General features: G+C 38.1%; 1 protein-coding gene across 2 annotated transcripts in view; it reads left to right on the forward strand.

Moving 5' to 3' along the window:
- Positions 1-22,874, forward strand: part of EPM2A (EPM2A glucan phosphatase, laforin) — a 102,985-nt gene that overhangs the window by 30,314 nt on the left and 49,797 nt on the right. For both annotated transcript variants that reach the window (XM_021693527.1, XM_044917483.1), the window contains exon 2: positions 9,124-9,298. In XM_021693527.1, coding sequence (XP_021549202.1) covers positions 9,124-9,298 — 175 coding nt within the window. The remainder of the gene's footprint in view (positions 1-9,123; positions 9,299-22,874) is intronic.

Raw genomic sequence — 22,874 nt, forward strand, 5'->3', positions numbered from 1 at the left:
TTTTAAAGATTTTATTTATTTATTTGAGAGAGAGAGAATGAGAGACAAAGAGCATGAGAGGGAGGAGAGTCAGAGGGAGAAGCAGACTCCCTGCCGAGCAGGGAGCCCGATGCGGGACCCGATCCCGGGACTCCAGGATCATGACCTGAGCCGAAGGCAGTCGCTTAACCAACTGAGCCACCCAGGCGCCCCGGATCCCTACTTTTGTATCTTTGGGGTAAATACCCAGTAGTGCAATTGCTGGATCATATGGTAGCTCTATTTTCAACTTTTTGAGGAACCTCCATACAGTTTTCCAGAGTGGCTGCACCAGCTTGCATTCCCACCAACAGTGTAGGAGGGTTCCCCTTTCTCCACATCCCCGCCAACATCTGTCATTTCCTGACTTGTTAATTTTAGCCATTCTGACTGGTATGAGGTGGTATCTCATTGAGGTTTTGATTTGGATTTCCCTGATGCCGAGCGATATTGAGCACTTTTTCATGTGTCTGTTGGCCATTTGGATGTCTTCTTTGGAAAAATGTCTGTTCATGTCTTCTGCCCATTTCTTGATTGGATTCTTTGTTCTTTGGGTGTTGAGTTTGATGAGTTCTTTATAGATTTTGGATACTAGCCCTTTATCTGATATGTCATTTGCAAATATCTTCTCCCATGCTGTCGGTGTCTTTTGGTTTTGTTGACTGTTTCCTTTGCTTTGCAAAAGCTTTTTATCTTGATGAAGTCCCAATAGTTAATTTTTGCCCTTGCCTCCCTTGCCTTTGGCGATGTTTCTAGGAAGAAGATGCTTCGGCTGAGGTCAAAGAGGTTGCCGCCTGTGTTCTCCTTTAGGATTTTGATGGACTCCTGTCTCACATTGAGGTCTTTCAACCATTTGGAGTCTATTTTTGTGTGTGGTGTAAGGAAATGGTCCAGTTTCATTCTTCTGCTTGTGGCTATCCAATTTTCCCAACACCATTTGTTGAAGAGACTGTCTTTGTTCCATTGGACATTCTTTCCTGCTTTGTCAAAGATTAGTTGACCATAGAGTTGAGGGTCCATTTCTGGGCTCTCTATTCTGTTCCATTGATCTATGTGTCTGTTTTTGTGCCAGTACCCTGCTGTCTTGATGATGACAGCTTTGTAATAGAGCTGGAAGTCCGGAATTGTGATGCCGCCGGCTTTGCTTTTCTTTTTCAACATTCCTCTGGCTATGCGGGGTCTTTTCTGGTTCCATACAAATTTTAGGATTATTTGTTCCATTTCTTTGAAAAAAGTGGATGGTATTTTGATGGGGATTGCATTGAATGTGTAGATTGCTCTAGGTAGCATTGACATCTTCACAATATTTATTCTTCCAATCCATGAGCATGGAAAGTTTTTCCATTTCTTTGTGTCTTCCTCAATTTCTTTCATGAGTATTTTATAGTTTTCTGAGTACAGATCCTTTGTCTCTTTGGTTAGATTTATTCCTAGGTATCTTATGGTTTTGGGTGCAATTGTAAATGGGATCGACTCCTTAATTTCTTTCTTCTGTCTTGTTGTTGGTGTATAGGAATGCCACTGACTTCTGTGCATTGATTTTATATCCTGCCACTTTACTGAATTCCTGTATGAGTTCTAGCAGTTTTTGGGTGGAGTCTTTTGGGTTTTCCACATAAAGTATCATATCATCTGCAAAGAGTGAGAGTTTGACTTCTTCCTTGCCAATTTGGATGCCTTTGATTTCTTTTTGTTGTCTGATTGCTGTGGCTAGGACTTCCAATACTATGTTGAATAGCAGTGGTGATAGTGGACATCCCTGCCGCATTCCTAACCTTAGGGGGAAAGCTCTCAGTTTTTCCCCATTGAGAATGATATTCGCTGTAGGTTTTTCATAGATGGCTTTTATGATATTGAGGTATGTACCCTCTATCCCTATACTCTGAAGAGTTTTGATCAAGAAAGGATGCTGTACTTTGTCAAATGCTTTTTCTGCATCTATTGAGAGGATCATATGATTCTTGTTCTTTCTTTTGTTAATGTATTGTATCACATTGATTGATTTGCGGATGTTGAACCAACCTTGCAGCCCAGGGATAAATCCCACTTGGTCATGGTGAATAATCCTTTTAATGTACTGTTGGATCCTATTGGCTAGTATTTTGGTGAGAATTTTTGCATCCATGTTCATCAGGGATATTGGTCTGTAATTCTCCTTTTTGATGGGGTCTTTGTCTGGTTTTGGGATCAAGGTAATGCTGGCCTCATAAAATGAGTTTGGAAGTTTTCCTTCCATTTCTATTTTTTGGAACAGTTTCAGAAGAATAGGTATTAATTCTTCTTGAAATGTTTGGTAGAATTCCCCTGGGAAGCCATCTGGCCCTGGGCTTTTGTTTTTTGGGAGATTTTGGATGACTGCTTCAATTTCCTTAGTGGTTATAGGTCTGTTCAGGTTTTCTATTTCTTCCTGGTTCAGTTTTGGTAGTTGGTACATCTCTAGGAATGCATCCATATCTTCCAGGTTATTTAATTTGCTGGCATAGAGTTGCTCATAATATGTTCTTATAATTGTTTGTATTTCTTTGGTGTTGGTTGTGATCTCTCCTCTTTCATTCATGATTTTGTTGATTTGGGTCATTTCTCTTTTCTTTTTGATAAGTCTGGCCAGGGGTTTATCAATCTTGTTAATTCTTTCAAAGAACCAGCTCCTAGTTTCGTTGATCTGTTCTACTGTTCTTTTAGTTTCTATTTCATTGATTTCTGCTCTGATCTTTATTATTTCTCTTCTCCTGCTGGGTTTAGGCTTTATTTGCTGTTCTTTCTCCAGCTCCTTGAGGTGTAAGGTTAGGTTGTGTACTTGAGACCTTTCTTGCTTCTTGAGAAAGGCTTGTATTGCTATATACTTTCCTCTTAGGACCGCCTTTGCTGCATCCCAAAGATTTTGAATAGTTGTGTTTTCATTTTCATTGGTTTCCATGTATTTTTTTAATTCTTCTTTAATTTCCTGGTTGACCCATTCGTTCTTCAGTAGGATGCTCTTTAGCCTCCATGTATTTGAGTTCTTTCTGACTTTTTTCTTGTGATTGAGCTCTAGTTTCAAAGCATTGTGGTCTGAAAATAGGCAGGGAATGATTCCAATCTTTTGGTACCGGTTGAGACCTGATTTATGACCTAGGATGTGATCGATTCTGGAGAATGTTCCATGGGCACTAGAGAAGAATGTGTATTCCGTTGCTTTGGGGTGGAATGTTCTGAATATGTCTGTAAAGTCCATTTGGTCCAGTGTGTCATTTAAAGTCTTTATTTCGTTGTTGATCTTTTGCTTAGACGATCTGTCCATTTCAGTGAGGGGGGTGTTAAAGTCCCCCACTATTACTGTATTGTTGTCAATGTGTTTCTTTGCTTTTGTAATTAATTGGCTTATATAATTGGCTGCTCCCATGTTAGGGGCATAGATATTTACAATTGTTAGATCTTCTTGTTGGATAGATCCTTTAAGTATGATATAGTGTCCTTCCTCATCTCTTATTACAGTCTTTGGTTTAAAATCTAATTTGTCTGATATAAGGATTGCCACCTCAGCTTTCTTTTGGTGTCCATTAGCATGTTAAATGGTTTTCCACCCCCTCACTTTCAATCTGGGGCTGTCTTTGGGTCGAAAATGAGTCTCTTGCAGACAGCATATCGATGGGTCTTGTTTTTTAATCCAGTCTGATAGCCTGTGTCTTTTGATTGGGGCATTGAGCCCATTTACATTCAGGGTAACTATTGAAAGATAGGAATTTAGTGCCATTGTATTGCCTGTAAGGTGACTGTTACCGTACATTGTCTGTGTTCCTTTCTGGTCTATGTTGCTTTTAGGCTCTCTCTTTGCTTAGAGGACCCCTTTCAAGATTTCCTGTAGGGCTGGTTTTGTGTTTGCAAATTCCTTTAGTTTTTGTTTGTCCTGGAAGCTTTTTATTTCTCCTTCAATTTTCAATGACAGCCTAGCTGGATAGAGTATTCTTGGCTGCATATTTTTCTCATTTAGTGCTCTGAATATATCCTGCCAGTCCTTTCTGGCCTGCCAGGTCTCTGTGGATAGGTCTGTTGCCAATCTAATGTTTCTACCCTTGTAGGTTACATATCTCTTCTCCCGAGCTGCTTTCAGGATTTTCTCTTTGTCTATGAGACTCGTAAGTTTTACTATTAGATGTCGGGGTGTTGACCTATTTTTATTGATTTTGAGAGGGGTTCTCTGTGCTTCCTGGATTTTCATGCCTGTTTCCTTCCCCAAATTAGGGAAGTTCTCTGCTATAATTTGCTCCATTATACCTTCTGCCCCTCTCTCTCTTTCTTCTTCTTCTGGGATCCCAATTATTCTAATGTTGTTTCGTCTTATGGTATCGCTTATCTCTCGAATTCTGCCCTCGTGATCCAGTAGTTGTTTATCTCTCTTTTTCTCAGCTTCTTTATTTTCCATCATTTCATCTTCTATATTACTGATTCTCTCTTCTGCCTCATTTATTCTAGCAGTTAACACCCCCATTTTTGATTGCACCTCATTAATAGCCTTTTTGATTTCTACTTGGTTGGATTTTAGTTCTTTTACTTCTCCAGAAAGGGTTTCTCTAATAACTTCCATATTTTTTTCAAGCCCCGCTAGTATCTTTAAAGTGATGATTCTGAACTCTAGATCTGACATCGTACTAATGTCCGTATTGAGTAGGTCCCTGGCAGTCGGTACTACCTCTTGTTCTTTTTGTTGAGGTGATTTTTTCCATCTTGTCATTTTGTGCAGAGGAGAATAGATTAATGAGAGAACAAAATGCTAGCAGAGTAACAACGTCCCCAGAAAATATACTCTAAACAAATCAGAAAAAACCTGAAGCAGTGGGAAAAGGGAAAGAGAGAAAAAAGAAAAAGAAAAAAAAGAAAAAGATAAAGATAAAAACAAAAACAAACAAAACAAAACAACAACAACAGAAAAACCAGAATGTGATCAAATATGATCAGGGTGGTATATAGATCAGTGCCACACACTAGATTTGGGGTGTGTTTTGGTCTTTTAGAAGAAAGTGCCTCCCAAAATTTTAAAGAAAGAAAAACTTATATATGTACAAAAATAAGGGTTGATCTGATGAAGGGATGGAATATGACCGTAAAGATGGAAATTATAAAAAATTTTATAAAAGGAATTGATAAGAAGTTGTTTGAAAAAAGAAAGAAGAGGATTTAAAAAAAGAAAAAAAAAAGGGAGAGGATGTGATCAGGCAGGGGAATAGAAAATACCATATACTAGAGATTTAGGGTATATTTTGATCTTTTAGAAGAAACTATCTCAAAATTTTAAAGAGAGAACAACTTATATATATAAGCCAAAAATACGGGTAACTACTATGAAGGGATAGAATATGACTCTAAAAATGAAAAATAAAAAAATTTTTTTTTAAAAAAAGGGATTGTTAAGATTTTGGTTGAAAAAGGGAAAGAGAAAAATTCAAAAAGAAAAAAAAGAAAAAAAGACAGTTAAAAAAAATTAACTTTGAAAGACTACAGAATCATGGTAAAAAAGCCATGAATTCTATGTGCAGTATTCCCCTAGCGCTGGAGTTCTGCCGTTCTCATTGATCAGTAAAGTTGGTCTTGCCTGGCTGTTCTCACTGATCTTCTGGGGAGGGGCCTGTTGCCGTGGTTTCCAAATGTCTTTGCCGGAGGCAGAATTGCCCCGCCCTTGCCCCCTCCCAGCTAAGTAATCTGCTCAGGTTTGCTCTCCGGGGCTTTTGTTCCCTGCGAGCTTTCCGTACAGCTTTGGAGGCGGAGAGTGAAAATGGCGGCCTCCCAATCTCCGCCGCGGAGGAGCCGAGAACTCGGGGCCCCGCTTCTCAGTGAACCCCCAGAGAAAAGCCGTCAGTTACTCCCGTCTCCCCGGTCTCCGGCTGCACTCCGTGCTCACCCGGCCTGTGACCGCGCGTTTCTATCTCTGGCACCCGACCCCGGGTGGAGTCTCCAAACCCAGCAGATCCCTGCGGTGCACTCCCGCGCGGCTCCTCCCTGGGGAGGAAGGTGAGTCTCCCCGGGTCTGCCGCTTGTTGGGTCCCTGCTGGAGGAGCAGGGGCCCGACTGTGCCGCGGATCACGGTTGATGGCAACCCCGAGCTGAGAGCCCGCACCTGGGCTCCGCCTCTGCAGCCGGCTTCCCTGCTCCGATACTTGGGAGCTCTGCCGCACTCAGGCACCCCTGGTCTTTCTGTGACCCGTGGGTCCTGAGACCACACTGTCCCGGAGGGTTCCACCCCCCGCTTAGCCACCAGAGTGACGTCCCTCAGTGGAGCAGAGTTTTAAAAGTTCCGATTTTGGGCACCTGGGTGGCTCAGTTGGTTAAGCGACTGCCTTCGGCTCAGGTCATGATCCTGGAGTCCTGGGATCGAGTCCCACATCGGGCTCCCTGCTCAGCGGGGAGTCTGCTTCTCCCTCTGACCCTCCCCACTCTCATGCTCTCTCTATCTCATTCTCTCTCTCAAATAAATAAATAAAATCTTTAAAAAAAAAAAAAAAAAAAGTTCCGATTTTGTGCTCCGCGGCTTTATCACTTGCCAGAAGCGGCCGCTGGAGGCCCCTCCCCCACCGTCTATCCTCCCGAATATCGCCTCGGATTCACTTCTCCGCTCGTCCTACCTTCCAGAAAGTGGTCGCTTTTCTGATGAGAGAGTTGTTGCTCTTCTTTTCTTCGATCTCCTGTTGAGTTTGTAGGTGTTCAGAATGGTTTGATCCCTATCCAGCTGAATTCCTGAGACCAGACGAAATCCAGGTCTCCTACTCCTCCGCCATCTTGCTCCGCCCCTCCAGATGTAACTATTAACAATCGGACATGCATTCACTCAGTTTTTAGGATCTATTTACACTTTCAATCATGTTCCCCCACCTCACTTACTCACTCCTAGTCTTTCTCTTCACCTTCTCTTTCTATGCCTTCTTTGTAAGCTCATCCTTCTTTATCCAGCTATTAAATATTGGGATGCTTTCAGACTTGGCTCTAGAAACCTTTTCTTCTGCATCAGTATTGTTTTTCTTTGTGACTCATCTAAATCCTTGCCTCAATTGCCATTAACACTTAGATGACTCATAAATTTATTTTTCTACTTCAGATCTCTGGCCTGAGTGTCAAACCAATAATGCCAACTCTGTACTTAACATCTCTTTTTGTATACAAATGGCACTTCAAGTCCAAAAACCAGACTGGTGGTCTTCCCTTCTAACCTCTTACAGATTTCACATCTTAGTGAATGGTACTACCATATATTGAGTTATATTTGCCAGAAGCCTAGAGTGATTGTTGCCTCCCTTTCTCCTGTACCTCCCATATCCGCCCTGTGGTTTTTCCTTCCTGAATCTGCCCACTCGTTTCCATTTCTACCTCCAGGCTTTCATCATCTTCTGCCTGGGCTAGACCAGTAGTTTCTTAAATGGACTTTTTGCTTAATCTTATTGCATCTGAATTAAATTTTTACTCTGTGACCAGAGAGATACTTTTTTTTTTAAAGATTTTATTTATTTATTTATTAGAGAGCGAGCGAGAGAGAAACAGCATGAGAGAGGAGAGGGTCAGAGGGAGAAGCAGGCTCCCCGCTGAGCTGGGAGCCCGATGTGGGACTCGATCCCAGGACCCTGGGATCATGACCTGAGCCGAAGGCAGTCGTTTAACCAACTGAGCCACCCAGGCGCCCCGAGAGATACTTTTAAAATAAAAATTTGGTCATGTTAACTGCTTGTTCCTATGGTAAATACCAAAATCCTTAACATGACTTAGCACAGTGTAGATCATGTAGATGACATTTAATAAGTATTTGTGGAAAAATGAATAGATGAATTTATATAGTTGAGTGTGTGCTATTAAAATAGTATTGTTCACACATGTATCTCTATGTATCTTTTCTATTCTTGCTATATTTCTATTTGATATGTTTCTAGAAGTGGGGTGCTAGTATAGTTTGGTTTTCATCTATTAAATAACAAGGGTAAAGGATCACTTGGTGTAGTGCCTTGTAGCCATCAAAAGAAAAAGGGAAGTCTGATCTAGGGAGATCAGTGGTGATTTATTAAGGGAGCCATCTTGTACCTCCTACCTGATGGAAGGGAGTTATATCCTAAAGAATTGCCCAATGACTTAAGGATTTCTTTGTTTTTGAGATTTTATGCCAAATAACTTTAGGTAAAATATTTTATAAGATAGAGCAAGGGACAAATGAGTCCGATTTTTATATTTGTAGCAAACGTGACTTACTCCTATTTTTATTTTGCTTACTTTGTGTGTGTGTGTGTGTTAAAGACAGTATAGGAAATTAGGTAGTTTAAGGAAAGGAATGATTTGAAATGGGGTGGTCCATAAAGGTGAATAGAAATAATATATGAATTATAATTTCATAGAAGTAAAAGATCTGTGTACTAGTATAGTTGATACTGGGCAGAATGTGATGTAGGCAAAAAGTATTTTCAGAGACATGTTCTTCCATTTCTCTCTCTTTTGGTTCACTCCATGGAGGGAGGATGGTGTGTACTGGTGCTTGTGAAGTAGGCAGAAAACAGCATGAAGGTATCAGGTGCCTGAAAGATGGGGATCTAGGTATCAGTTTGCCACTAGCTTGGCACTTGCTAGTTTTGTGACCTTGGGCAACGTAGCTAATCTCTGATAATTTCCCATCTGAAATAGTACTAACCACTGATTTACATGCAGACTAGGTTGGATGTGATCATTTGTTTCATTATTTATTAATGTATTTATTTTAAAAATGCATTTGTCTGAGCAGATACTAAAACACTTTATTACTGATTCTTTTTTATTACTGATTTTAGTTACGAATTTGCATACCAGAAAGATAAAAAGGCTGCAAAATGACTCACAACGGGTAGTTAGGGCACTGAGAGGTACCATTAAACTCTGAGAGTTAATATGCTTTTGGAAATATGCATGTATTCCAAGGGAGCACAGAACTCTATGAAATTCATATGTAATTACAAATTTTTTCTGTTTTTCCCCTCTAGTCTATTTTTGTTCATACTGAAATGTGTGGATTAAGCAGCTTTATATTTATTTTCTTCTTCCTATTAATTTCGCATCAGCTACTCTGTGGCTGCTTAAGCAAAACATTGATTTAATTGCTCTGTTTGTCATTTCTTCTTGTTCCAGGCAATGGACCTCACCATGACCGTTGCTATACTTACAATGAAAACAACTTGGTGGATGGTGTTTATTGTCTCCCAATAGGACACTGGATTGAGTCAACTGGGCACACCAATGAGATGAAGCATACCACGGACTTCTATTTTAATATTGCAGGCCACCAAGCCATGCATTACTCAAGGTAAAAATAGGGCCATGTTTATAAGCATAGAGATAGGACGAGAGGTAGTATTAGGACAATGGACGTGTTTCCTGTGTCCAAAACAGCAACGTCTCCCTTTGGAGGGGCATATAGGCCTGCAGTACTTTAAGGAGAAAAATTACAGTGAATCACTGTGTGAGCTTTTCTGGTTCTAGATGTGAAGGATCCTTTGTATAGAGTTCTTTTATTAATTACATACTCTGGCATCAACATATTTTGACCAGATTGTACTTAGCTAGTCTTTGTACTTTCATAGTGGTTCCCAGATCAGCATTTATCTTTTATTTTACCAACCAACACTGAAACAAAAACTGGTGTCTCTTTATAAACTTTTATTCAGATAAATGTGTGAAAATGTAGACATAAAACTAGATTAGATGTGATCATTTGCTCTGTTATTAATATATTTATTTATTTAATTATTATGCCAGCAATATGTGCCATAATAAAAATTCAAACACTGAAGAGGATGCTAACCGAAAAGTAAGGTTCGATACACTCTCCTTCATTACCACTCATCGGAAGTAATTATTTCCAATGATTTTATGGTTAGTTTTTCTGGAGTTTAATTCCAAGTCTTAAATAATATTCATGCGCTTTATTTGTTAATGTATCAACTTAAAAATAGTTATTGTTTCCCATCTGTGGCATGAAAGATATCAAGTTCACTTACACTTGTCTTCTTTCCCCACTCCCACTTCCTGCCAGCTCATTTAAAAAATTCTTTTGTTATTTAACTTCATAAAAATTCCATTTCTTGATAGTTTTTGACAGTGCTTCTTGATTTCCTACTGGGTAAGTCAGAGATTTATTGTCCTTGTATTTTCCTCCACATCTACTTCCACCTGTTAACTCCTATTTTGCATTACTTTCACATTTTCAAGGTTTACAGAATTTACAATTAATTTAGCAAATTAAGTCTTTTATAGTTTGATAATTTGAAAATGGAAACCCATATTCAACATTTAAAATATCATGTAAGTATTATTTACTGTAGAACATGCAGTGTTTGTGCCATAGACAAAGAGAGGCATTCTCATGCTCTTAAAAACTGCATTGCTTTGAATGAGAGATGTAATTAGTACAAACAGGGTAGTGAATGGTAGGAGAGAGGATGCAACTTCATCATAGTGTTAGGGAATTCATGTTCTTCTTGGACATACCATTCTTGGAAATCCATGCTAGATGTTGACCTTGCTGATGGATTGGAGGCAGAACATGAGCAAGAGAGGAGTTAAGCATGACCTGTGATTTTATAGCCTGAGCAACTGGATTAATGGTGTCCTGTTTATTGAGATGGGGAAGACAAGGAGATGAGCAGTTTGGAGTGTGGATCGAGATGATAACTCTATTGTAGACATAATATATTTGAAATGTAGGTTAGATTGCAGAAAGGAATCAATTTGATGTCTGGAGTTTTGTGGAGAGATTGTGAATGGACAGATAAAATTTGGGTTATCAATGTATAGATAACATTCAAAGTAATGAGTTCATTATTTATTTATTTTTAAAGATTTATTTATTTTTTTAGAAAGAGAGAGCACGAGTGGGGTGAGGGGCAGAGGGAGAGAGAAAGAATCCTCAAGCAGACTCTCAATGTGGAGCCTGATGGGGGGCTCAATATCATGACCCTGAAATCATGACCTGAGCTGAAATTAAGGGTCAGATGTTTAGCCGACTGAGCCACCCACGCACCCCTCAAAATGATAAGTTTAGATGAGATCATTTAGTGAATGAGTGAAATATAGCAGAGACAAAGAAGTGAAAATAACAAGCCCTCATGTACATACAATTTAGAGATCAAAGAGAAGAGGATCCAGAGAAAAGAATTGAAAAGAGGCACCCATTGAGATGTACTGACCTTTAGTGAGGTCGTGTTCCTGAGTTATTTTTCATTTTTGCTGAACCACAATTGCTGAAGAGTCGTGTTTTAGGCTCTAGGGATTTTCTTCTACATTTGATTATTTCTCCTCCTTTGTTCTTTGTTCTGTTGTTAAAGATCCTCCTTAGATGGATATTGGACCTCGTGGATTTATATCTTTTTTTTTAAATTTTATTTTATTATGTTATGTTAGTCACCATACATTACATCATTAGTTTTTGATGTGGTGATCCACGATTCATTGTTTTCATATAACACCCAGTGCTCCATGCAGTACGTGCCCTCCTTAATACCCATCACCAGGCTAACCCATCCCCCCACCCCCCTCCCCTCTAAAACCCTCAGTTTGTTTCTCAGAGTCCATAGTCTCTCATGGTTCATTCTCCCTTCGATTCCCCCCCTTCATTTTTCCCTTCCTTCTTCTAATGTCCTCCATGCTATTCCTTATGTTCCACAAATAAGTGAAACCATATGATAATGGACTTTCTCTGCTTGACTTATTTCACTTAGCATAATCTCCTCCAGTCCCATACATGTTAATGCAAATGTTGGGTATTCATCCTTTCTGATGGCTGAGTAATATTCCATTGTATATATGGACCACATCTTCTTTATCCATTCATCTGTTGAAGGGCATCTCAGCTCTTTCCACAGTTTGGCTATTATGGACATTGATGCTATGAACATTGGGGTGCATATGGCCCTTCTTTTTACTACATCTGTGTCTTTGGGGTAAATACCCAGTAGTGCAATTGCTGGGTCATAGGATAGCTCTATTTTTAATTTTTTGAGGCACCTCCACACTGTTTTCCAAAATGGCTGTACCAACTTGCATTCCCACCAACAGTGTAAGAGGGTTCCCCTTTCTCCACAACCTCTCCAACATTTGTTGTTTCTTTCCCTGTCCATTGTTGCCATTCTAACTGGTGTAAGGTGGTATCTCAGTGTGGTTTTAATTTGAATTTCCCTGATGGCTAATGATGATGAACATTTTTTCATGTGTCTGTTAGCCATTTGTATGTCTTCTTCAGAGAAGTGCCGTTCATGTCTTCTGCCCATTTTTTGACTTGATTATTTGTTTTTTGAGTGTTGAGTTTGAGAAGTTCTTTATAGATCTTGGATACCAGCCCTTTATCTGTAGTGTCATTTGCAAATATCTTCTCCTATTATGTGGGTTGCCTCTTTGTTTTGTTGACTGTTTCCTTTGCTGTGCAGAAGCTTTTTATCTTGATGAAGTCCCAAAAGTTCATTTTTGCTTTTGTTTCACTAGCCTTTGGAGATGTATCTTGAAAGAAGTTGCTGTGGCTGATGTCAAAGAGGTTACTGCCTATGTTCTTCTCTAGGATTTTGATGGATTTCTGTCTCGCATTGAGGTCTTTCATCCATTTTGAGTTTATCTTTGTGTATGGTGTTAGAGAATGGTCTAGTTTCATTCTTCTGCATGTGGCTGTCCAATTTTCCCAGCGCCACTTATTGAAGAGACTGTCTTTTTTCCATTGCATATTTTTTCCTGCTTTGTTGAAGATTATTTGACCATAGAGTTGAGGGTCCATATCTGGGCTCTCTATTCTGTTCCATTGGTCTATATGTCTGTTTTTGTGCCAGTACCATGCTGTCTTGGTGATCACTGCTTTGTAACATAGCTTGAAATCAGGCAACGTGATGCCCCCAGCTTTGTTTTTCTTTTTCAACATTTCCTTGGTGATTCAGGGTCTTTTCTGATTCCATACAAATTTTTGGATTGTTTGTTCCAGCACTTTGAAAAATGTCATTGGAATTTTGATCGGGATGGCATTGAAGGTATAGATTGCTCTGGGTAGCATAGACATTTTCACAATGTTTATTCTTCCGATCCATGAGCATGGAATATTTTTCCATCTTTTTGTGGGTTTGTATCTTATTCTTGACTTTAAAAAAAGATATTTTCACCTCTGGGTTTTATTGCTTTACATATTGGGAGACTTCGTTTTTTTTTCTTCCAACTCAACTAATTTTTTCCCTTAATTTTGATAATTGCATCCTTATGTTTCATGGATTCTTACTTATTTTGTTATTCCCTTTTTGCATATTAGCTTATTCTAGTTTGTAAATGGATATATTCTCGAGTCTTTCTTATAATACTAATGAGAATGATTTTGAAGTCCTCCTCTCTTACCGCAATTATCTTGTTTCCTCCAGAATCAATTGTTCTCTACTCATTTTGACCTTTCTCTTTATTGTTGTTTGTTTTAAATATGGAAATTCTCAGTTGTTCACATTTATTATTATTATTATTATTATTAACATATAATGTATTATTTGTTTCAGAGGTACAGGTCTGTGATTCATCAGTCTTACACAATCACAGCGCTCACCATAGCACATACCCTCCCAAAGGTCCATCACCCAGCCACCCCATCCCTTCCACCCCCCTCCCCTCCAGCAACCCTCAGTTGTTTCCTGAGATTAAGAGTCTCTTATGGTTTCTCTCCCTCTCTGGTTTCATCTTGTTTCATTTTTCCCTCCCTTCCCCTATGATCCTCTGTCTTGTTTCTCAAATTCCTCATATCAGTGAGATCATATGATAATAGTCTTTCTCTGATCGACGTATTTCACTTACCATAATACCCTCTAGTTCCATCCATGTCATTGTAAATGGCAAGATTTAATTTTTTTAAAAGATTTTATTTATTTATTTGACAGAGAGAGACACAGTGAGAGAGGGAACGCAAGCAGGGGGAGTGGGAGAGGGAGAAGCAGGCTCCCAATGAGCAGGGAGCCTGACACAGGGCTTGATCCCAGGACCCCGGGATCATGACCTGAGCCGAAGGCAGATGCTTAACGACCGAGCCACCCAGGTGCCCCAAGATTTCATTTTTTTGATAGCTGTATAATATTCCATTGTATATATAGACCACATCTTCTTTATCCATTCATCTGTTGATGGACATCTTGGCTCTTTCCATAGTTTGGCTATTGTGGACATTGCTGCTATAAACATTGGGGTGCACCTACCCCTTTGGATCACTACATTTGTATCTTTGAGGTAAATATCCAGTAGTGCAATTGCTGGGTCATAGGGTAGCTCTATTTTCAACTTTTTAAGGAACCTCCATACTGTTTTCCAGAGTGGCTACACCAGCTTGCATTCCCACCATCAGTGTAGGAAGGTTCCCCTTTTTCTGCATCCTCACCAACATTTGTCGTTTCCTGACTTGTTAATTTTAGCCATTCTGACTGGTGTGAAGGGGTATCTCATGGAGGTTTTGATTTGGATTTCCCTGATGCCGAGAGATGGTGAGCACTTTTTCATGTGTCTGTTGGCCATTTGGATGTATTCTTTGGAAAAATGTCTGTTCATGTCTTGTGCCCATTTCTTGATTGGATTACTTGTTCTTTGGGTGTTGAGTTTGATAAATTCTTTATAGATTTTTGGATACTAGCCCTTTATCTGATATGTCATTTGCAAATATCTTCTCCCATTCTGTCGATTGTCTTTTGGTTTTGTTGACTGTTTCCTTTGCTTTGCAAAAGCTTTTTATCTTGATGAAGTCCCAATAGTTCATTTTTGCCCTTGCTTCCCTTGCCTTTGGCGATGTTTCTAAGAAGAAGTTGCTGCAGCTGAGGTCAAAGAAGTTGCTGTGGCTGAGGTTGAAGAGGTTGCTGTCTATGTTCTCCTCAAAGATTTTGATGGATTCCTGTCTCACATTTAGGTCTTTCATCGATTTTGAGTCTATTTTTGTGTGTGGTGTAAGGAAATGGTCCAGTTTCATTCTTCTGCATGTGGCTGTCCAATCTTCCCAACACCATTTGTTGAAGAGACTGTCTTTTTTCCATTGGACATTCTTTACTGCTTTGTCGAAGATTAGTTGACCATAGAGTTGAGGGTCCATTTCTGGGCTCTCTATTCTGTTCCATTGATCTATGTGTCTGTTTTTGTACCAGTACCATACTGTCTTGATGATTACAGCTTTGTAATAGAGTTTGAAGTCTGTAATTGTGATGCCACCACTTTGCTTTTCTTTTTCAACATTCCTCTGGCTATTTGGGGTCTTTCCTGGTTCCATATAAATTTTAGGATTATTTGTCCCAACTCTGTGAAAAAAGTAGATGGTGTTTTGATAGGGATTGCACTGAATGTGTAGATTGCTCTAGGTAGCATAGACATTTTCACAATCTTTGTTCTTCCAATCCATGAACATGGAATGTTTTTCCATTTCTTTGTGTCTTCCTCAATTTCTTTCATGAGAATTTTATAGTTTTCTGAGTACAGATTCTTTGCCTCTTTGGTTAGAATTGTTCCTAGGTATCTTATGGTTTTGGGTGCAGTTGTAAATGGGATCAACTCCTTAATTTCTCTTTCTTCTGTCTTGTTGTTGGTGTATAGGAATGCCACTGACTTCTGTGCATTGATTTTATATCCTGCCACTTTACTGAATTCCTGTATGACTTCTAGAAGTTTTGGGGTGGAGTCTTTCAAGTTTTCCACATAAAGTATCATATTATCTGCAAAGAGTGAGAGTTTGACTTTGCTGATTCGGATGCCTTTTGTTTCTTTTTGTTGTCTGATTGCTGAGACTAGGACTTCCAGCACTATGTTGAACAGCAGTGGTGATGGTGGATATCCCTGCCATGTTCCTGACCTTAGGGGAAAAGCTCTCAGTCTTTCTCCATTGAGAATGACACATTTATTATTGAAAAGAGGAGGTTGATTATTAAATTCTGTGAGCATGAGTGTCCTCTGCATTTACTAGCTTCTGTACCTCTAACAGTGTTGCCATGTGGGCAGAACATGTCTCCCTGGGGAGAACAGAAGCAGACAGTCAGCCTGGGCACTACTGCTACCCCATCCTGAATCGAAAGACGAGGAGGACCTGTGTGGGGCACACCTCTCACTCTGAGAGCCTTCGCTCCCCATGTAGGTTTCAATTTTTAATGACGGTATTTCTTCAGGTTCATATATAGTATCATAGCTGTATGTAGCTTGAGTATGAATCATGTACTCATAGTTCATTCACAGTCATGCAAAAAAGGTTAAATTAAAAAATTTTCTTTAAAGCAACTTAGTTTTGCATCTAAGTCTCTATTCTACTGGATTCTCAGATAATTTAACCTGTTATTATCCTTCTCAGGTGTATAAGTGTATATATATATAGATATATATATCTTTGTGTATCTGTATATGTGTACATGTATATATTATATATATGTCTTTTTGTATGTATATATATATATGTGTGTATATAATACCCATTTGTTGAGAGTTATCATAAATGGATGATGAGTTTAGTCAGGCCTTTTTATATTATATATATAATACAAATATAGATATTACACACACACACAAATACATATATTTATACCTGAGAAGGATAATAATAGGTTGAAATGATATATAATATGTATGAAAATATATAATATCTAAGTAATACATACAACATATAATAAACATGTTTATACCTGAGGTATAATATCTATATAACATAGAAATGCATACCTATATGCATGGGATATATTTATAATGGGATAAAATCTCAGATTTATCAGTTTTGGACTTAGTAGTATCCTTTGTTCCATTATTTATCTCTATAACATAGATAACTGGGAACTTGGTAATAAATAACATTGTTTATAGTGGACCTGGAGCCATATGTTTACTTTTAAGGTGTCCTATTAACTGCCAAGGTTTCTCACAGTTCAGTCTCATCAGTTGGGTTGTGTGATTTTTAAAAATTTTTAAATTGAGGTATAATTGACATATAACATTATATTACTTTCAGGTATATAACAATGATTCAATATTGGTATACACTGTGAAATGATCACCACAATAAGTCTAGTTTCCGTTGTTACTGTATAAAGTTACATAATATACATATGGTATTATTGACTATAGTCCCCATGCTGTATATTACATCCCTATGATTTATGTATTTTATGACTATAAGTTTGCACCCTTTAACCCTTTTCTCCCCAAATACCCCACCTCTCAACCCCCTCCTATCTGGCAACCATCAATCTGTTCTCTTCATCTATCAGTTGTGTTGTGTTTTGTTTGTTTTGTTTTTTAGATTCCACATATAAGTGAAATCATATGGTGTTTGTCTTTTTCTCTGTCTTACTTATTTCACTCAGCATATTCTCAAGTTCTATCCATGTTATTGCAAATGAAGATTTGATTTTTTTAAAGGCTGAATAGTATTCCATTGTGTGTGTGTGTGTGATATTACATCTTTATTCATCCATCCATCAAACAGACACTGGTTGTTTCCATATCTTGGCTATTGTGAATAATACTGCAATGAACATAGAGATGCATATATGTTCTTGAATTAGTGTTTTCATTTTTCTTTAGATAAATAACCAGAAGTGGAATTGCTGGATCATATGGTGGTTCTATTTTTAATTTTGTGAGTAATTTCCATACTGTTTTCCACTGTGGCTACACAAATTTGCATTCCCACCAACAGTGATGAGGGTTCCCTTTTCTCTATATCCTCACCAACACTTGTTATTTCTTGTCTTTTTGATAGCAACCATTCTGACAGATGTTGGCATGATATCTCGTTGAGATTTTGATTTACATTTCCCTGGTGTTAGTGATGTTGAGCATCTTTTCATGTACCTGTTGGTCATTTATATGTCTTCTTTGGAGAAATGTTTATTCAGATCCTCTGCCCATTTTTTAATTAGATTGTATGAGTTCTGTATATATTTTGGATATTAACTCCTTGTCAGATATATGATTTGCAAATATCTTCTTCCATTCAGTAAGTTGCCCTTTTATTTTGTTGATGGTTTCCTCTGTTGTGCAGAGGTTTTTAGTTTGATGTAAGCACATTTGTTTATTTTTGCTTTTGTTGACATTACCTTGGAGTCGGATCCAAAAAAAATTTTGCCAAGAGCAATGACAAGGAGCTTATTGCCTGTTTTTTCTTGTAGGAATTTTATGGTTTCAGGTCTTACATTCAAGTCTTTAATCCATTTTGAGTTAATTTTTGGGTATGGTGTAAGATTGTGGTCCAGTTTCATTCTTTTGCATAAGTCAGTCCAGTTCTCCTAATATCATTTATTTAAGAGACTCTCCTATCCCCATTGTATAGTCTTCACTCCTTTGTCATAAATTAATTGGCCATACATGCAAAAGTTTATTTCTGGACTTTCTGTTTTGTCCTATTGATCTATGTATCTGTCTTTATGCCAATACCATACTATTTTGGTTACTATAGCTTTGTAATATAGTTTGAAATCAAGGAGTGTGATTTTGCTTTGTTCTTCTTTCTCAAGATTGCTTTGGCTATTTGGGCTCTTTTGTGGTTCCATAGAAATTTTAGGATTGTTCTATTTTTGTGAAAAATGCCTTTGGGATTTTGAAGAGATTTCATTGAATTTATAGATTCCTTTGGATAATATGGACATTTTAATAATTAATTTTTAAATCCATGAGCACAGAATATTTTTCCATTTATTTGTGTATTCTTCAATTTCTTTCATCAGTGTCTTATAGGTTTTTAGTGTGCAGGTCTTTTACCTTCTTGATTAAGCTTGTTCCTAGGTATTTTATTCTTTTTGATGCAACTGTAAATGGGATTGTTTTCTTGACTTCTCTTTTGGATAGTTTGTTGTTAGTGTATAAAACCAACAGATATTTGTATGTTGATTTTGTATCCTGCAAGTTTACTGAATTTGTTAATCAGTCCTAACAGGGTTGTTTGTGTGTGTGTGTGTGTGTGTGTGTATTCTTTAGGGTTTTCTCTCTATAAAATCATGTTGTTTGCAAATAGTGACAGTTTTACTTTTTCCTTTCCAATTTGGATGCTTTTTATTTCTTTTTCTTGCCTAATTGTCCTGGCTAGGATTTTCAATACTCTGTTGAATAAAAGTGGCAAGAGTTGGAAATCCTTGTCCTGTTCTTAATCTTAGAGAAAAAGCTTTTAGCTTTTCACTGTTGAGTATAATGTTAGGTGTAAGCGTGTCATATATGGCCTTTAAGATGTACAATATTAATATGTACACTCCCTTTATATCCACTTTGTTGAGAGTTTTTATCATAAATGGATGTTGAATTTAGTCAAATTCTTCTCAAATATCTATTGAGATGATCATATGATTTTTATCTTTTGTTAATGTGGTATAAATAATGTTTGACTGATTTGCAGATACTGAGCCATCCTTTCAAGCCCAAAACAAATCCCACTTGATCATGGTATATGATCTTTTTACTGTATTGTTGAATTTGGGCTGCTAATATATATATATTTTATTTTTATTTGAGAGAGAGCAAGAGCGAGAGCGCATGAGAGAGAGAGCAACAAGTGGGGTGAGGGGCGGAGGGAGAAGCAGACTCCCCACCCAGCGGGGAGCAAGACGCGGGGCTCCATCGCGGGACTCCAGGATCATGACCTGAGCCGAGGGCAGACGCTTAACCAACTGAGCCACCCAGGCACCCCTGGGCTGCTAATATTTTATTGAGGATTTTTTGTGTCTGTGTTCATCAGAGATGTTGGCCTGTAATTCTCTTTTTTTGCAGTGTTCTTGTTTGGTTTTGGTACTAGGATAATGCTGGCCTTGTAAAATGCTTTTGGAAGCATTCCTTCATATTCAATTTTTTAGAAGAGTTTGAGAAGGATAGATATTGAAACTTCTTTGTGGGGCGCCTGGGTGGCTCAGTCAGTCAGTTAAGCATCTGCCTTCTGCTCAGATCATGATCCTGGGGTCCTGGGATTGAGCCCCCCACATTGGACTTCCTGCTCCGTGGGGAGTCTGCTTCTCCCTCTCCCTCTGCCCCTTCCACCCTGCTTGTGCTCTGCCTCTCTCAAATAAATAAATAAAATCTTAAAAAAAACCCAAAAAACTTCTTTGAATGTTTGGTAGAATTCATTGGTGAAGCCTCTGGTCCTGGAATTTGTTGGGAGGTTTTTGATTACTGATTCAATCTCCTTGCTAGTAATCAGTCTATTCAGATTTTCTATTTCTTCATGATTCAGTCTTAAGATTCTGTTTCTAGGAATTTACCCATTTTTTCTAGGTTGTTCAATTTGTTGGCATTTAATTTTTCATAATAGTCCTTTATGATATTTTTTGGTATTTCTTTGCTATCAGTTGTAACTTCCCCTCTTTCATTTCTGATGTTATTTATTTGAGCCTTCTCTCTCTTTTTTAAACTGAGTCTAGCTAAAAGTTTATCAATTAAAAAATTTTTTTTCAAAGAACCAGTTCTTAGTTTATTTTTTTCTGTTGTCTTTTTAGGCTTTATTTCATTGATTTTTGTTCTGAGCATTATTTCCTTCCTTCTATAATTGGGGCTTCATTTTTTCCCTCTTTTCCTAGTTATTTAGGTGTAATGTTTGATTATTTGAGGTTTTTCTTGTTTCTTGAGGGTGGCCTTTACATATATAGGTGCTCCTATGTTAAGTGTATATGTATTTATAAATGTTATATATTCTTGCCAGATTTATCCCTTTATCTTTATGTAATGCCCATCCTTGTCTTTAATTTTGTTCTTTGTTCTAAGGTTTATTTGTCTGCTATAAGCAGAGCTATCCCAGGTTTCTTTGGGTTTCCATTTGCATGAAATGGAAAAGATGAAATATCTTTTTCTATCCTTTCAGTTTCAGTATGTGTGTGTCCTTATATCTGAGGCGAGTCACTTGTAGGCAGCAAATAGATGGGTCTTGGTTTTTTTTTTTTAATCCATTCAGCTACTCTGTGTCTTTTTGTTAGAGAATTTATTTTAAAGTAATTATAGATAGGTATGTGCTTGTTGTCTTTGTTAATCATTTTCTGGCTGTTTTATAGTTTCTTTCTATTCCTTTCTTCTTTTCTTGCTCTCCTCCCTTGTGGTTTGATGACTTTCCATAGTGTTATGTTTAGATTCCCTTCTTATTGTCTTTTGTGTATTTGCTATTGGTTTTTGCTTTGTGGCTACAATGAGGCTTACATATATCAATCTATCTGTTATCTATACCAGTCTATTTTAAGTTGATAGCCAGGTAAGTTTGAATGCATTCCTAAAACTCTACATTTTCCTACCCCCTCTGTTTTATGTTTTTGATGTCACACTTGACATCTTTTTATTTTGTGTGTCCCTTAACTAATTTTTCATTACTTTTCCTGCCTTTGTCTTTTTAACTTTATGCTAGCTTTTTAAGTGATTAGTCCGCTTCTTTTACTCTGTATTTATTTTTAATAGTCAGATTTTTGCCTTCAGATGTTTTCTTACTACTAATTAGTATCCTTTATTTTAAGCTTAAAGAAGTCCCTTTAACATTTCTTATAAGGCTGGTTTAGTTTTTGCTTGTCTGGGAAACTTTTTATCTTTTTTAAAAATTCTGAATGATAATCTTGCCAGGTAGAGTATTCTTGGTTGGAAGTTTTTTGCTTTTAGCACTTTAAATATATCATGCCACTTTCTACTGCCTTGCAAGTTTCTGTTGAAAAATCTGCTGATAGTTGTGTGTGTGTGTGTGTGTGTGTGGGTGGGTGGGTGTGGTTTCCCTTGTATGTAACAAGTTATTTTTCTCTTGCTGCTTTTAAGATTCTCTTTTTGTCTTTAACTTTTATTTGATTAAAGTTAATTAACATTTTAATTATAATATGTCTTGGTATGGATCTCTTTGTGTTCCTCTTAGTTGGATATTTTTGGACTTCCTGGATCTGGATGTTTGTTTCCTTCCCCAGGTTAAGGAAGTTTTCAGCCATTATTTCTTCAGATAGGTATTCTGTCCCTTTCTTTTCCTTCTGGGACTACTATAAAAAGAATACTGTTCCACTTGATGTTTTTCTATAGGTACCATAAGCTGTCTTCACCTTTTCAAATTCTTTTTTCTTTTTGCTGCTGTCTTTGGGTAAGTCCCACAGCTCTGTTTTCCATGTCAGTGGTCCTTCCTTCTACTTCATCTAGTTTGTTGTTGAACCACTCTATTGTATTTTTCATTTCAGTTTTTGTATTCTGCAGCTCTATGACTTTTGTTTTGTACTTTCTTCTGTTTTCCATCACTTACTTGAAGTTCTCTGTGTTCATCCATTCTTCTTCCAAGACTGGTGATCATCTTTATGACCTCTTTATCAGGTACTTTACTTACCTTTGTTTCAGTAAGGTTTTTTCCTGGGATTTTATCTTGTTCTTTTGTTTGGAACATTCTCCTCTGTTTCTTCAGTTTGCTTAACTCTGCTTCATTTTTTAAAAAGATTTTATTTATTTATTTTAGAGAGAGATAGAGAGAGAGTGTGTGTGTGTGAGCAGGGGGAGAGGCTGAGGGGGAGGGAGAAAAAGAGAATCTCAGACAGACTCCACGCTGAGCACAGAGCCCAATGCAGGCTTGATCCCAGACCCTGAGATCATGACCTGAGCTGAAATCAAGAGTTGTCCACTTAACGGACTGAGCCGCCTAGGAGCCCTGACTCTGTTTCATTTTTATGTATTAGGTGAAACAGATACCTTTTTCAGTCTTGAAGGAATGGTCACAGGAAGACTGGTGGTGTGTTTCAGCATGCTGTCTGTATAGTTACCTGTAGGTGGTAGCCTGCCAAGAGCTCTCTCTCTGAGGTTTCATCTCTGTGGGGCCCAGAAGCATAAGCCCTGCTGGCCATGAGTTCCAGGCATTCAGAGAGTCCTCTGTGTGGTCTGGACATACTTGCTGGCTTTGGCAGGGCTGTGGGGGAGCACTGTGTTGGGGTTACCCACCTGCCAGG

The sequence above is a fragment of the Neomonachus schauinslandi genome, chromosome 8 (genome assembly GCF_002201575.2).
Source record: "Neomonachus schauinslandi chromosome 8, ASM220157v2, whole genome shotgun sequence".
NCBI lineage: Eukaryota > Metazoa > Chordata > Mammalia > Carnivora > Phocidae > Neomonachus > Neomonachus schauinslandi.